Here is a 14,292-nt window from a genome sequence, read left to right on the forward strand (position 1 = left end):
AGGGAGTGATGACTCTGGGGGCAGCAGGAGCAGAGAGAGATGCAGCACAGAGCATCAAGGATTGGGAGAGGCTCAATGGGGGACAAGATTTCTGAAAGACTCAAAGACTCAAAGCTAGCTGGAAAGAGAAAGGGTGAGAGGGGCACTTCAAAGAGTGAGCACCCTGGTTGGGCTGGGTAGGGCAGGGCAGGGCAGCAAGGCCCCACCAGTGAGCTGGAGATGGTTCAGTTCACCTGGACCCGACCAGAATGCAAGGAAGTGGAATGACAGGAGCCAGGGGCACCAGGAGGGGTCAGACACGGGCCCCCATGAATCCTGTCAGGGACCTGGGCTTGGACCAGAAGGTGGCAGGAAGACACCAATGGCTATCGGGTGAGGGAGCATCCTGATTCAGATGCCCTGTTTTCTCAGCACCTCAGCTGCTGCAGGGCAGAGAAGAAATCTGGGTGTGGGGTGCAAGACCAACAAACTAGATGGAAAAGGAATTGAAGACTAGAGAGGAGCCTAGGGACAGGAGAAGAGGCAGAGGACCAGAGATAGGGAACAACACTAAGAGGTCAGTACAAGAGGGGGATGAGGCAGCCAGGAGCTGGGTGCAGGGGAGGTCACAGCTAGAGGCAGAAGGTCTGCATGAGTGACTTCAGAAGGAAAGCAAAATGCAGGGTCATCCCAAAGGTCACTCAAATGCACAGAACATGGCAGAAGCAGAGGTAGTGAGGGACACTGAGTCAGGGTTCCCAGTGCTCCCTGCCTAGGCTCCCACAAGAGGCCCATCTGCCCAGTTGGGCACTTTGTGACACCTGACCATGGGCACAGGACTGTGAGACAGTTAGAGCAAGGCCAAAAGAATCATGTCAAAGCACAGCTGGGGGCCAAGTCTGCCCCGTCTCCAGGAGGTCCCTGGGCCAGCTTCAGCCCTGCTTTGTTTACTTCTCAGGGACACTGTGACGTTCAGGGCAAAGGTTAAGGATACGCAGGGTTAATAACAGGGCTGCAGCAAGCAAGTACCCCCAGGCACCAATGAGGACACTGGGTGGACAGGTCACTGTCATCATCGGGACAGTGCAAATGCCAAGTCCCAGCCTTACCCTGCTCCTTCCTAAGTCACAACAGCACCACTGAGAGGCTGTTCTCCAGGCGACTGTGAGAGGCCGAGCACCTGTAGGGTGCAGGCACAGCCCAAGGCCACGCTGCATGGAGTCCTCCTCTCTGGAAACCTGCGAGGGCTCAGCAGCAGGCTCAGGGCGAGACCTGAGGCTCAAGTGACTCCTGAGACCTGGCCTGTCCCACGGGGGAGTTTGGGACCCAGGCTATGAGGCTCCACACAAAGTGACTGAATCATCCGCTTGGAATGCAATGAACCATTTAAGGAGATTCTTCAAACTGCAGAGCCAGTGAGAGCCAAGGTCACCCAGGACAAACGTGGAGCCCAGCAACACACCAGCGCCATCCCTGCCCCAGACCCACGCAGCCTCCCAGAGCTCAAGGCCTTTCCACGCCTCACCGCAGAGCACCTGAACCTCTGTGGCCACAACCACGAGCCACTTGTGGATGGAGAACACGGAGGGAAAGAGACTTCCTTGGGCCAGGCAGCCATTTCTCCCCTTTCTCCCTCAGCCACCAGAAGCCTCAGCTGGAACAGAGACGCGTGATCTTGGGGCCACAAGCTTTATTAGCTTCAAGTCCTCAGGAGCCAGGTCTGTTGGGACTGGCTGTTCCTGGATGGGCACCCCCGGGCCTCAGCTAGAGAAAGGGAGGGGAAAAAAAAGGAGGGTTTTAGGTCGAGGGGAGGGTTTCGGAAGTAAGATCCCTGACCGAGTTAAAAGCAAGATGTGATCCTGAAACTGCTTTCTAAGACTTATTAGTTTGACCAGCAAATATTAACAGAACAAAGTGACAATGAGATCATACTGTATTCATTCATTCATTCCAGAAAGATTTAACAAAGTCCTACTATGTGCCAGTCACTGGCTGCTGCTTTTTTCCCTGGTAAAAAATAGCAAACAAATCTAAAAACCAGAGCAAATACTGAAGATAGGCATGAAACTTGTCATTCTTTGTTGGCAGAAAAATACAACTCTATATGGAGGACATGTCCCTTGGTTCCACTTCCAAATTCATTTTTCAAAAGAGATCATTTCTGGTCCTGTACCCATCCCCACCCACTATGTGGCTTTCAGTAAAAAAAAAAAAAAAAAACAGACAAAGGAATGAAGTTACCTCTAGGTTTCCTCTGGCCTTCCGAAGAACCTTGTGGGTTACAAGCACTGGGGAGAAAGCAAAGAACAAGATGATCAGAGACCAGATGTCGGGAGGACAGTGAAAAAGCCCAGTTCAGGGAGGAGAAGCCCAACTTGAAGGCTCTGACACATGAACCACCCTGAAGAATCCAGAACAGAGAGGAGCATGAAGGGTCCACCTGTCCCCTCTTGGGGCCCAGCATAAATGACACATCAGAATGGGTGGACCACTGACACCTCTTTCAGTCCCCACAAAGCCAGTCTCACAGGGATGCACCAGGTGGAGCATGCCAAGCCATTGTTAGGGGCAATACCAAGGCTCTGCAAGGCCACCTGGTAACCCAGGCAACCTGATGGCTCTTCTCTGTGGGCCAGGGAGGTCCGTGGTGCAGGGCAGGTCCAGGCATTCATGGTGTCCTGAGCCCTCTGAGAAGCAGAGGGGGAGCAAACCCATGTGTGGAGACCTATATCAAGTGCTGAGGGAAGTTAAGCAGAGGTGGGGTTTCTCACTGCCAAGTTCCTAAGCCTGGGGGGAGAACCCTGGGCTGCCCCCACCTTTCAGATGGCAGAATAGCCCCCATGGTCTCCCTGGGGAAGCTGTATTCTGCCTGGACGGGAGCAGGCTGGTGGGTGATCTCAGAGGATGCTGCCCACTGACACCAGAGCTGTGTACTGAGCAGGCCTGCAGAACTGGAACTCCAGAGAGCGGGAGTGTCCACCTCTCAGGAGAGCAGCTGAAGGAGCACCACCTCCTCCTCCATCTTTTCTTGTCCAACACAAACTCTAGCGACAGCAAGGATGGCACTGCTGAGCGGATTCTGAGCTTACCAGGAACCTATTCTAAACAGGCTTGGTGAGGGTCAGGGAATCAGCCCCGTGCCCAGTGGCACAGGCACAAGCCCTAGATCCGGGCCTTTGGCCAACAGCTAAAACAGACTGAAACCAGCACCATGTCCCAGCTTCCCAGTGGCGTGTTCACAGCAGGTAATCTGTGGAGACCTAGAGAAAATATTTTTTATGCTTCACAAAAAAATTCTACCTGGGGTAATAGAATCTATTTGCAATCTGCACCATCAGGGAAAGGGACAGGCCGTGTGGGCTTTAACTGAACAAAATGAACTTCAGAAGTGGCCACTGCTTCTCTGTACCTCCACTCCCTACTGAAGTCTGCAAGCAGAAGTTCATAACCTGGGGCCATGGGTGTGCTTTGGAGAGTCCTACATCCTGGATGTGACGTGCGGGTCTATATGTGGGTATGAATGTGTGCATTTTTCTGAGAAAGAGACCACAGCTTTCTCAAAATTCACCAAGGGGCCTGTGACCCAGAAAAGATTAAGTATCATGATATTAAGGTTAAAAATAATCTTGAAAGAGTACTGAACATACCAAGAGAACAAAACTCACCATATGAGCTAAGGGTTACCTCACTTAAGTTTTGATGTAGCCCTTACATCTGAACAGCACCGCCCACGTTCCCAGGTACAGAAATCCCCACTGTGACGAAAAGACTGAGGGACAGAGTGGTAAAGAATGTGTCCCAAATCAAGCCTTGTCCCAGCACAAAGAAGAGGCTCACACCCTAGGGTCACATGAGTCAGGCCAGGGCTCCTCCACTTCAGGGGAGGCTGGCAAGGAAGATACCCACCTGAGGGTGCCCCACCTGGCCAACTAGGCTCACCTCACAAGCCCGGATCACTGTCCTCACTTGGCAAATGAGGGCCTGAGGCTGGTGTTTCCAGGTCACGTGCCCAGTGAACAGCAGAGTCCTAAGTCTCACCAGGTCACCCTTTCCCTACTTTCCCCTATAGAGCCTGGAAGGACACAGGCAGGGACAAGCCCTAGCCCTTGCTTGTTCCTGTCACTGTGTGGGCAAGGAAGAGGGAATGCTACCAGCCTTCATTTAGTCACTTCAGTGCCAGAAGCAGGCCCGTGAGGCTGGCAGTGTTGAGGAATTCCCAAGGGCCTGACTGGTCAGGACAAGCTGCCGAGCCCGGGCAGGAGGAGGCACAGCCCGGCCAGCTGCAGCTGCCCACTGGCTGGAACAAAACGCAGAGACGGCGACAGCTCGTCAGATGGGAGATGCTGTGAGATGTTCTCAGGCTTGCTCTGAATGACCTCTGTACCTTAGATCATCTGGACTAACTGAGAGAGGGAAGCAGCTCTGTCCCCGCACTGTGCTAAGGACAGTTCATATCAGGAGCTTCACATTCCTCTACAGATGAGAGACAGAGGTACTTTCTATGCAGCATGATTAGAACCCAGGCCTATGTGTGTGGCCAATGTGAGTCCTTTGGAATTACTGTCTCCCCTGGGGATAAGGAAACTGAAGTCAGAGCTTTGCACTGTGCCCATTCACAATGCCTTGCTCGCTGACCCAGGACACAGGGTGTGGCACTGTCTGCTGTGGTCACTAGACTCATGTGAACCTCATGCCTGCTTCTGAAACCTCCTTGTGCTCTGCCGATATCCCAGCCAGGCTGCAGAGGAAGAGGATGCCGGGGCAGAGTTCTGCTTCCCAGCCTCGGGGGCCACACAGAGCATCATTTCAGCCCCCTGCTGCCCAGAAGTCTGACCCAATGTCCCATGGCTACCTTGACATGGCCATGACTGGCACTGTCTGCCCTGGGAGTGACATGAACACCCTAGCCAAAACCTCATGACACCCACCACCCTGCTGGACCGACCCCTCACTAGCTTCCCAACCTCCCCACTTCTCGACAGCCTTGCCTTGCCCCAAGAGGCCTCCCCACTGCCCACCTGAGGGACTGTCACAGCAGAGCTCTCTCCTGCTGCATGGCCCTCCATGCTCGGCCATGGGAGCTGCTGACACTCAGTGGATGCTATCAGTCTCTGCTGCACCTTCAGCTTATCCCACAAGGCTCCTCAAAGGCCCTGGTGTGTCCTGAGCATGTTCCAGAACACTCTACTCTCCTGCCTCCTGGGCTGTGGCACAAGGCCACAAGGCCGTCACCAAAATCCTGTTCCTGCCCCGTTGCTGTCTCAGCTGTCCATCCCTCAAGGCCCAGTCAGTCTTGAACCAGAACCTGGCCAGGCTCCCGAGGCACTCAGCAGTGCTCCCACAGCTAAGCTGTGTAGCCCCCCACTCCCAGTTACCCTGAGCTCCTCGCCAGCAGAAGTATCTGTCCCCGGGGCTGTGCCTGCTCATAAGTGAGCTTGTTGCACTGTAGTTCGCTCTGCCCATCTCACCGCGTCCACTTCCAGAAGGTTTCGGGCGAGGGAGTGTCAGGAAAACTGCCACTTGGCAACAATCTATGTTCTATGCCTCCCAGGAAGACCTCGAGAAAACGGGACTTTGCTAACAGAGTGTCCAAGGCTGGGGGGAACCTTGGAGAGGAAGGAGCTCCAGATAGAGTCTCCCAAAACAAGCAAACCAACATGCAGGCAGCGTGGGCCCAGCCGTGGTAGGGTCACCAGGAGGTGCTGATGGGAGCTGCCTTAAGCGGTGCTGAAGGTTTAAACCAGGGACCAGGTGAGTGGCTAGGCCAGAGCTGAGACTGACTGGCTCTCTGATCCTGGGGCTCCGCACCTGCCTGAAGAAGGGTTCCTCAAGTCCATGACCCACTCTGATCCCGCGTCCTTGCTGTTATGTCCTGCTCTCTGGTAGAGCACCAAGCCTCTTCACTGACAGGCATGGCGGGCCGACCCTCTGCTGTACATGCCAGCCTCCCCAAGCCTGTCACAACACAAGGCCCAGTCCCCAGGCCCCTCCTACCTCGACCTGTCATAGGCAACCAATGGAAACACTTCTGGTTTCTTGCCTTTATCCCCGCTATTCCTAGCCTGGAATGTCACCCCCCTGTCCTACCTGATGACATTCACTCCCTTTAGATTTGGCTCAAGGATCATTTTATTCAGGATGCTCACCTCCTAGGCAGTGACACCCACCCCACTGCCATCTCCGTGCTCCCATACCGCACGCGCCATACACCCATCTCCCCAGTGAGAGGACCATCCCTGCCACCAAGACATGGAAAGTGAACAGACGAGCCTGGGCAGGTCAGGAAGAATGCAGCGTAAAAAGACACCCGAACCAGGGGGCCTCATCACCACTGGTCTGGGTTCCAGTGTGGCTAAGCCAGGGCAGGATGTCACCCCGAGGGGCAGGAAGTGGTCAAGCATAGCGGCTACCCACACTGCTCACTCACACTGGTCAAAGATGACTTTTTCCTGGTGCTTGCTCTGCTGCAAAAGCCTCATGCTGTTCTGCAACTTCTTTTCTTGTTCAAACAATTTGTTCTGTAGTTTAGTGATCTCTGCTTTCATTTCTCCAATCTAAAGAGAAAAGGAATTAGAAAAATGAAATAAGACTATAAAATGTCAAATCACATAGGAACAATTGCAAAATCAGATAAAAAGATGCTCAAGGTCACTAACAGAGATATTTAAATAAAAACTAGAAGGCTTTCTCTGTCCATCAGATTGGCAAAACTGGATAAAATCCAGATGAGAGAAAGCAGTCTTATGACCACTGGAAAACTGCAAATTGGCAAGGCCTTTCAGTAACACCTGGCAAGATCTACTATAAGTGCATGGCCATCTCTGAACCAGCAAGTCTACACTACAGCATTTACCTCCAAAACAACAACCGTACAAGCACAAGAAAGTTGCTGGTTGTCCATGGATGTCCACTTCAGCATTGTTAGTGGTAGCAGAAAAAAAAAAAAAAAAAAAAGCAACCCAACTTGTTTAATATGGATCTAAAATAAACTGTGGTACTTACACAGAAAGAAGTCATTCTGCAGCTATTAAAATGAGGTTGTAGAGCTCTATTTGTAGATGTAAATATCAATATATATAAAAGATTGTAATGAGAGAGAAAAAGGGCCCAGAACAACAGAGGCTGCCCTCTGCCTCCACAGCACTCGTTCCACAAATCTGAACCCATTTCCACAGCCACAGAGCTGGAGGTCAAAGGCCACAAGATGCTAAGAGTGTCTCCAGGAGGTGTGATTTCAAATTTTGTTGTTGTTGTTTAATAAAAACTATTTTGCTGATTTTTAAGTTTTGTGTTTAAATCTTGAAAAAAAATAATACAAAACTATTACTTAGTGAGTGTGATCCATTAGGAGGACCTACTTTGAATTTTCAGAGTAGAGTAGAGGTGGGAGGCCACACTGGGTCCCCAGTGCTCAGAGGGGGACTGAGACACTTTAACCAGCTCCCTTCCTCGTGGCAAGAAAGCCTGGCACCTGCTTCTCCCTGGCTGCACTCAAAAACCTCTGCTCCAAGGGGAGATGTTGAGTTGTCAGCTTATGAAGAGTCCCTTTAGTTTATTCCCAAACTTATTTATGGTAGTTGTAACAGAGTTACAGAATCTAATTAAATATTAAGTGAACCCGTGAAGCCTGTGTCTGGATGGAGAGAACCGACTATGAAAACTAGCATATGCTTCAGAAAGACCAGAGAAAGGCGAGCCACTGAAAAACACATTCTGGCAAATTAGGTGTGGGTGAAACAACTATACAAGATGTGGGAGGAACACAGTCTAGAAGAATTCTAAATTCAGATTGCTTCACAAGTATCTAAGTTTTCTCTTCATCTTAAAGAAACAGAAATTGGAAGTGACAGACATACATTATGGATGTGGCTTATGAAAGTAAGGACATGTGGAACTCCAAACAGCAGCCCCATTGTCAAAGAAAAGGCCCTGGCCCTCCATCAAAAGAATGGTGAAAGAAAGTACATTTATCTGTTTAAAATGTTTAAGGTATGTTTCACTTTTTGATTCCCTACTTTAACCACTTTTAAGATTAGCCAATCATGTCAACTAGAGGGTCTTCAGTGAATCCAGAACAGACCCTAACCCAGACATCAGGTCTGCACAATTCTCTCCTGCTATCCAGGGCCCACAGAGACTTGGGCTGTGGTCATAGCTCCATCCTAGGACAAACTGTCCTGCAGTCAGAGCCTTAACTCCACACCTGTGACACTGGAATAACCACCCCTGACCCACCCATCACACTGCAGGATGAGACTCAGAGGAGTCCATGGAAGCCGGGAATGGCCACTTAACTCCTGGCCTGGCTAACCCATTTCTCTTTCTATAGACAGCTCAGCTGTCCCTTCCTGCAGGACGCTTCACCTGATGCCCCTTCTGCACCAGGAGCTGAGGCTCCCCATAACTGTCCACATTCAGGGGACTGTAGCAACTGGTCGTCACAGGCCTGCATTCCCTGTCAATTACCAGCTCCTTCTTTCCTCAATCACCTTTGCCTGATGCAGAGCAGGTGCTGTGACGTGCCTGCCAACTGGAAGGCTCACCTTTCATTGGCACTCTCCTAACACCCTGTACACATCCTGTCCAGCACTTAAAACCACAGATTGTAATAATTTACATCTGCTGTGCCACTGGATTTAATCCTTCATTTTTACAGCATTAAGATACTTTAGAAAAAACAGCGAGAGCTCCAAAACACAGCTCTGCCACTTCCTAGCTGTGTGATGCTGAAGCAAATCATTTAACTCCTTGGAGTTTCAGCTCCTACTTCTGGAAAATGCAAACAAGATGACCTAACTCCAAGCCAAGCACGGTGGCACATGCCTATAGATGCAGCAACTTGGGAGGCTGAGGCAGGAGGATCAAAAGTTCAAAGCCAGCCTCAGCAACTTAACCAGGCTCTGTGTAACTTAGTGAGACCCTGTCTCTAGATAAGGGCTGGGGATATGTGGCTCAGTAGTCAATTGCCCCTGGGTTCAATCCCCAATACCAAAAACAAAACAATAACAATAACCAAAAAAAAAACCCTAACTCCAGATAGTGGAGTGGATTTTGAATGCTCACAAAGAAATGATAAATGTCTGAGGTGGATATGCCAATGACCCTGATCTGACCATTATTCATGACACATGTGTACTGAAATGCCACACTTACCCCATAAATGTGCAATTACTATGAATCAATTAAAAATAAAAACATTTTAAAATAAACTAAAAAAATAAGAACATCTGATTCTTATACCTCAATTTAGAAATTTAAAATAAAAAACAAAAAACCTAATTCCCCAAGGTCGTGGTAAAGGGGTAAAATAAGATGTATATGAGCAGTGCCCAGTACCAACAGTCACTCAACAGAACAATTCTTGTTTTATTTTCTTTTTTCTTTCCTTTCATTCTTTTTAGTTAATAACTGACAACTTTACTGAAAAACAGTAACATTTTAAAGAAATTTTTCAGAATGCAATATACATGAATAAAATTTTAAAAATTTCAGGATACTGAACATTTCAGAGCATAATGTAGTATCTATTTATCCATAACAGAGGAATTAGGAAATTCTTATGCAGGTAAGAACACTCTTGACAATATCAACAGAACAATTCAGTGAGCATCGCAGAGCAGAGATGGAAGCCCCTCCCCTCCCAGGAGCACAAAATCCTCCATCAGTGTCTCGAAGCCTTGCTTCTGGGAAGAGTTTTTGTTTGTTTGCTTTCCTTTTTATGAGGAACATCTCAAATGTTTATGCAAGTAGAAGAAATTGGATAATGACCCTCCCCACAGGAACCTGTCCAGTTTAGCAATTATCAATTCAAGGCCAAACTTATTTCACCTATACCCAAGCTCCTTCTCTCTCTAAAATTAATTTAAAACTAATCCTAGAAACTAATCATATCATCTATAATATATATATATAGGGAAAAAAGATTTTAAAACACCATAATATCATTAGCTCACCTAAACAATGAACATAATTCTTTAGTACAGGTTGAACATCCCTAAAATCAAAATCCAAAATTCAAAATGCTCCAAAGTCCAGAACTCTTTGAGCCAATGCATTTTGAGCATTTTTAAAATATTTCTTTAGTTGTAGTTGGACACAATGCCTTTATTTTATTAATTTATTTTTATGTGGTGTTGAGGATCAAACCCAGTGCCTACGCAAGCATTCTACCAATGAGCCACAACCCCGGCCCCATTTTGAGCATTCTGATCTTTAGATTAGGGATGCTCAACTCAAAAATTCTTTGCAAATACTTCAAAATCTGGGAAAAAAAATCCAAAAAAAGAACTACTTCTGGTAGTTTCAAATAACAGATATTCAATAGGTATCTCCAAATATGGAGTTAATAGACACATTTCCCTGATTGCTTCATAATTGTACTTTTTAATAATTGGTTTGATTCAGGATCCAAGTAACATCCATATTTTGAATTTGTTGTTTCTTAAGTTTTTAATCCAGGGTTTCTCAAGGCTCCTAAAGGGCTGGTGAAATAAACTATCGAGGCCACTCCCAGTGTGGCTGATTCAGTTGGTCTGGGTGAGGCCCAAGAATCTGCATTTCTGATAAATTTCCAGGTGATGCTGATGTTGCAGGTTCAGGGCCTACACTTTTGAGAGCTATTGTAAATCTTCAGGTTTCTTCCCTATATCTTGTCCTTTCTTACTAGGATAAAATAGGTTCTGAGCTCCTAATGTATTTCCTGCCCAGACCTAGAGTCATTTTTCCAAGGAGCCCAAGATCCTTTTGGAGGAAAGGCATTTAGACATCATAGTTTGGAAATTGTGGGTGCTCGCTGGCACTTGGTCAGATTTTACTTCTTCAGCCTTTTACACAGAGTGAGTTAGTAAATTTTTTTTAACAGAAAAACATCATGAGTTCATATTGATGCTTACAATTTAAATTTACAATTACAGGGTCTTTATTTCTTTGATTTTAATTTTTTAATTCATAGTAAAAATCTTAGTTCCTAATGATACTTAAGAGTTGTTTTACAATAGAAATACATTCGTTTCAGAATATTAATACCAATACTATTACTGACCACTGAAAACCGTATATATCTTAAAAAAACTTTTAGGCAGTTTTTCTTGCCTGTAAAATATTCCTGCTAGGAATGTATGGTCAACTCACTGTTTCTGTCACTGAAATGTTCTTTGTGTGACCATGCCTCCAGTGCTATCCGTAGTGAGGTTAACTGATTCCATACCATTAATTTTTAGAAATTTCTATTTTCTCCATTTCGACAAATTTTATTTATAATTATGTTAACTATTGATATAGTTTGGAAGTCAACAGTATAAAATAAGCTCTATTCAGAGAAATCTACTTTATCTCTGCCCTTCCAATCTCTGCCAAAATGCCAACACATAGCCTGTTATTGCTTTTTCTTCATTTAAAAAACTCATAAGCATGAGCCTATGTATTTATATCACTCCAACAACTTTCCTAGGTCAACTCATGCCTGGGATGCATGCTTTTCAGAGCAGTCCACAGGACTGAATGGGACGGTACGGTAAATGCAAAAGGCAAATCAATGATTCTCAGAGAAAATAGCAGGGAGCAAAAGCCACCAGGCTGCTGAAGATGTGGAAGTCTGCTTTACACACACGCTTCACACCAGGCAAAAGGCACCGTGTCAAACATAGGCAGTGACAGAATAGTGGTGAGAGGCAATTTAACACCACACAGGGGTCTGTGTACACTAGCAACCAGCAGCCACAATGGAGCACCTCTAAGTCCTTGTCCTACTCTGAAATTCTGTGACACTAGAGTGGATATAATCAGTTATCTGAGAAACGAAGGACAAACCAGTCGCTGGACTGATCTAGAAGTGGGAGAAAATCGACACGGCTACAATTTTGTGTGCATTTATAACGTGTGTGTCTTATATATGTAAGAACTGCATTCTGTCTATTTAACAAAAAGTCACTACTTTTATGTGCTAAAGACAAAACCACTGCATTGTGGGTCAACTGTTTGGTTCAGACATGTTTGCTTTCAAAATTCATAAGGCACAGGTAATAGTTTGGTTATATGGGAAAAATCATTCAATCATACATTTATTCAAAATCATGAACAAAACATATGTTCCCCTGAAGGAAAGCAGAGGAAGGCAGACATTAAAACAAACCAAGTAATTATCTTTTGTGTCAAAAGCTATGAAGAAACAGAGGAAGACGGTATGACTGAGTGACTGGGAGCCCTCTCTCACCTAGGAGTAACATTTAAGCTAAGAGGAGAAGGTGGGAGTCGGCAGGCAGCAAGGGACATCCAGGCAGTCAGAGTAAGAAAAGGCTGTGGGCTAGGACCAGTGGGTCCCACCATCCCCCTGACACTTGCCTTCCACCCCACACCCCATGGGCTGAAGTGGGCAAAAATGACTTTATGGAACAGTGAGTGTTTATGAGCTTCCCTGAGCTCAGCACGCCCACACTCCCCACAGGAAGCCTAACAAGGAAGCCTCCGGACAGGTTCCTCATGGAACCTTGAGGAAGAGGGCTGCTCACGGGCTGCTCCAGAACCACAATAAACCCATCTAAGAGCTGCCAGTGGGGTGGAACTCAGAGAGAAAATCAAATTTCCTTTCTGCCTCCCTGCTGGCCTGTAGCACATTCACAGGAGAGGCAAAAGGGGGAAGCAGCATCAGACCACCTGGCTGGGAGTCCCAACCTCCTTTACCTGCATGTGGCTTTCCCAGGAAGGTTCCCTGGGAGCCAGGCTGGCTGCTCACCCTGTCACAATACACATGCAGTCCACAGATGGAAACAGGTAGGGCTCCACCTGCCTGGCTGCTGGCATGGATCCACTGCTCCCTAGCAGTTAGGCAGATTTGAAAAAGGCCTACTCATAACAAGGAAAGCCATTAATGGGAGTGGAGGGTGCAGGCAAAGACATATAATGTGAAAGGGACTATGAAGAGAGAACCCGAAGGCCCGTGAGAACAAGTCAGAACTCAATGCCTACAAAATGAAAGAATTGCTCCAGGTTCAGGTCCATATGTTTCAAACCAGCTCTGTAACCCTGATGAAGCATTCAATGCCTGGGCCCCAGTTCCTCGTATATGGAGTGTAGACAGGATCCCACTCAACACTCATGTGCTGGACGTGGGCAGCCGCTGCAGGCTGAACTCTCGGGTGCTGGAGGTCAGTCAGCAGCCCAGATACAGCAAAAACCTAACCAACCTGGTGCCTTTCCTCCCTTTGACACTTCCCCACACCAAATGAGAGCCACTGGGGCTGCTCCTGAGCTGGGCTAAGGAAGGGACTGAGACACAGGCCCAGGGGCATCCTTGAACCTCTGAAGAATGTCACCACCTACCTGCCCACAGTGAAGGGTACACTGGCCATCTGTGGGGAGTGAGACTCTCCAAAGGAGCTTCAGCAACCTCGAGGCCTCTTCTAGGATCAGCCTGGCCGTGCTCACGCTGGAGACAAACTTGCTCAGGGGCACCAAGTGCAGACCCTACACGGGGTCAGGGATGAGAGAGCGTTACGTGTGGTCCTGAGATCATGAACAGCAAGCTCTGACAGGCAGCATAAATCTCCAGGCTGCAGGGCTTCACCGGGTTGTGGTGAGGAGGAAATAAAATGTCACGTATGCTGCAGCCCCCGGAGATGCTCCAGAGCAAACGACACCGACAGCAAGTGCAGCAACAGGGATGGTTTAGCATCGGCTGCACTTGTCTGGGAACAGTGCTGGGGACTTTTAAAGTCTCTCACCCTCACTGTCAGCAGAAGGAAACTCACATGGGAGAGTCAAGGGCATGAGAAAACAAAAATGTGACGCAGAAATGGAAAAACACAAAAAAGAAAAGAAGATACAGCATGTCTTTATAAGAAATGAATATAAAAATAAAACCATGTATACTTTTTTAGTTATCAAATTAACAAAAAAAATCATTATAAATAAAAATACTCAAAGAAGACAAGTGTGGGTGGTGAGATGGGTACTCAAACAGATGTGATCTTTTGGGAAGCAATGCAGCAATGGTTATTAAGAGCCCTAAAAAGTGCACACGTTTTGAACTAGTAACTTCATTTCGTACCTAATCAAAAATACAATTTAAAATAATAAAAACTGTTTCTGAATGAGGATGCTTGCCAGTCACAATTATATGTCCAACAAACAGTGCAAGTGAAAATAAGTGAAGGTCCAGCCACACATGAGCTGATATGGCCGCCAATAAAAGTCAAGGGTGAGGAAAAACCGAATGAGATGGAAAAAGCATCAACCTCTTGTTAGTGAAACATGTGCAACTCACAGTTATGTGTAGGTTTGATAAACTTTTGAATGTCTTTAAAGTACACATCAAAA

At 47.2% G+C, this 14,292-nt stretch overlaps 1 protein-coding gene across 7 annotated transcripts in view; it reads right to left on the reverse strand.

Annotated features, from left to right (window-relative positions):
- Positions 1-1,654: 1,654 nt before the first annotated feature.
- The window catches only part of Cdk5rap2 (CDK5 regulatory subunit associated protein 2), a 180,148-nt gene continuing 167,510 nt past the window's right edge, over positions 1,655-14,292 (reverse strand). For all 7 annotated transcript variants that reach the window (XM_078048082.1, XM_021723477.3, XM_078048081.1 and 4 more), the window contains 4 exons: positions 13,297-13,440; positions 6,407-6,533; positions 2,221-2,267; positions 1,655-1,743 (listed from right to left, as the gene is read on the reverse strand). In XM_078048082.1, coding sequence (XP_077904208.1) covers positions 1,687-1,743; positions 2,221-2,267; positions 6,407-6,533; positions 13,297-13,440 — 375 coding nt within the window. In that variant the 3' untranslated portion in view covers positions 1,655-1,686. The remainder of the gene's footprint in view (positions 1,744-2,220; positions 2,268-6,406; positions 6,534-13,296; positions 13,441-14,292) is intronic.

Source organism: Ictidomys tridecemlineatus, chromosome 4, assembly GCF_052094955.1.
Source record: "Ictidomys tridecemlineatus isolate mIctTri1 chromosome 4, mIctTri1.hap1, whole genome shotgun sequence".
Classification (NCBI taxonomy): Eukaryota; Metazoa; Chordata; class Mammalia; order Rodentia; family Sciuridae; genus Ictidomys; species Ictidomys tridecemlineatus.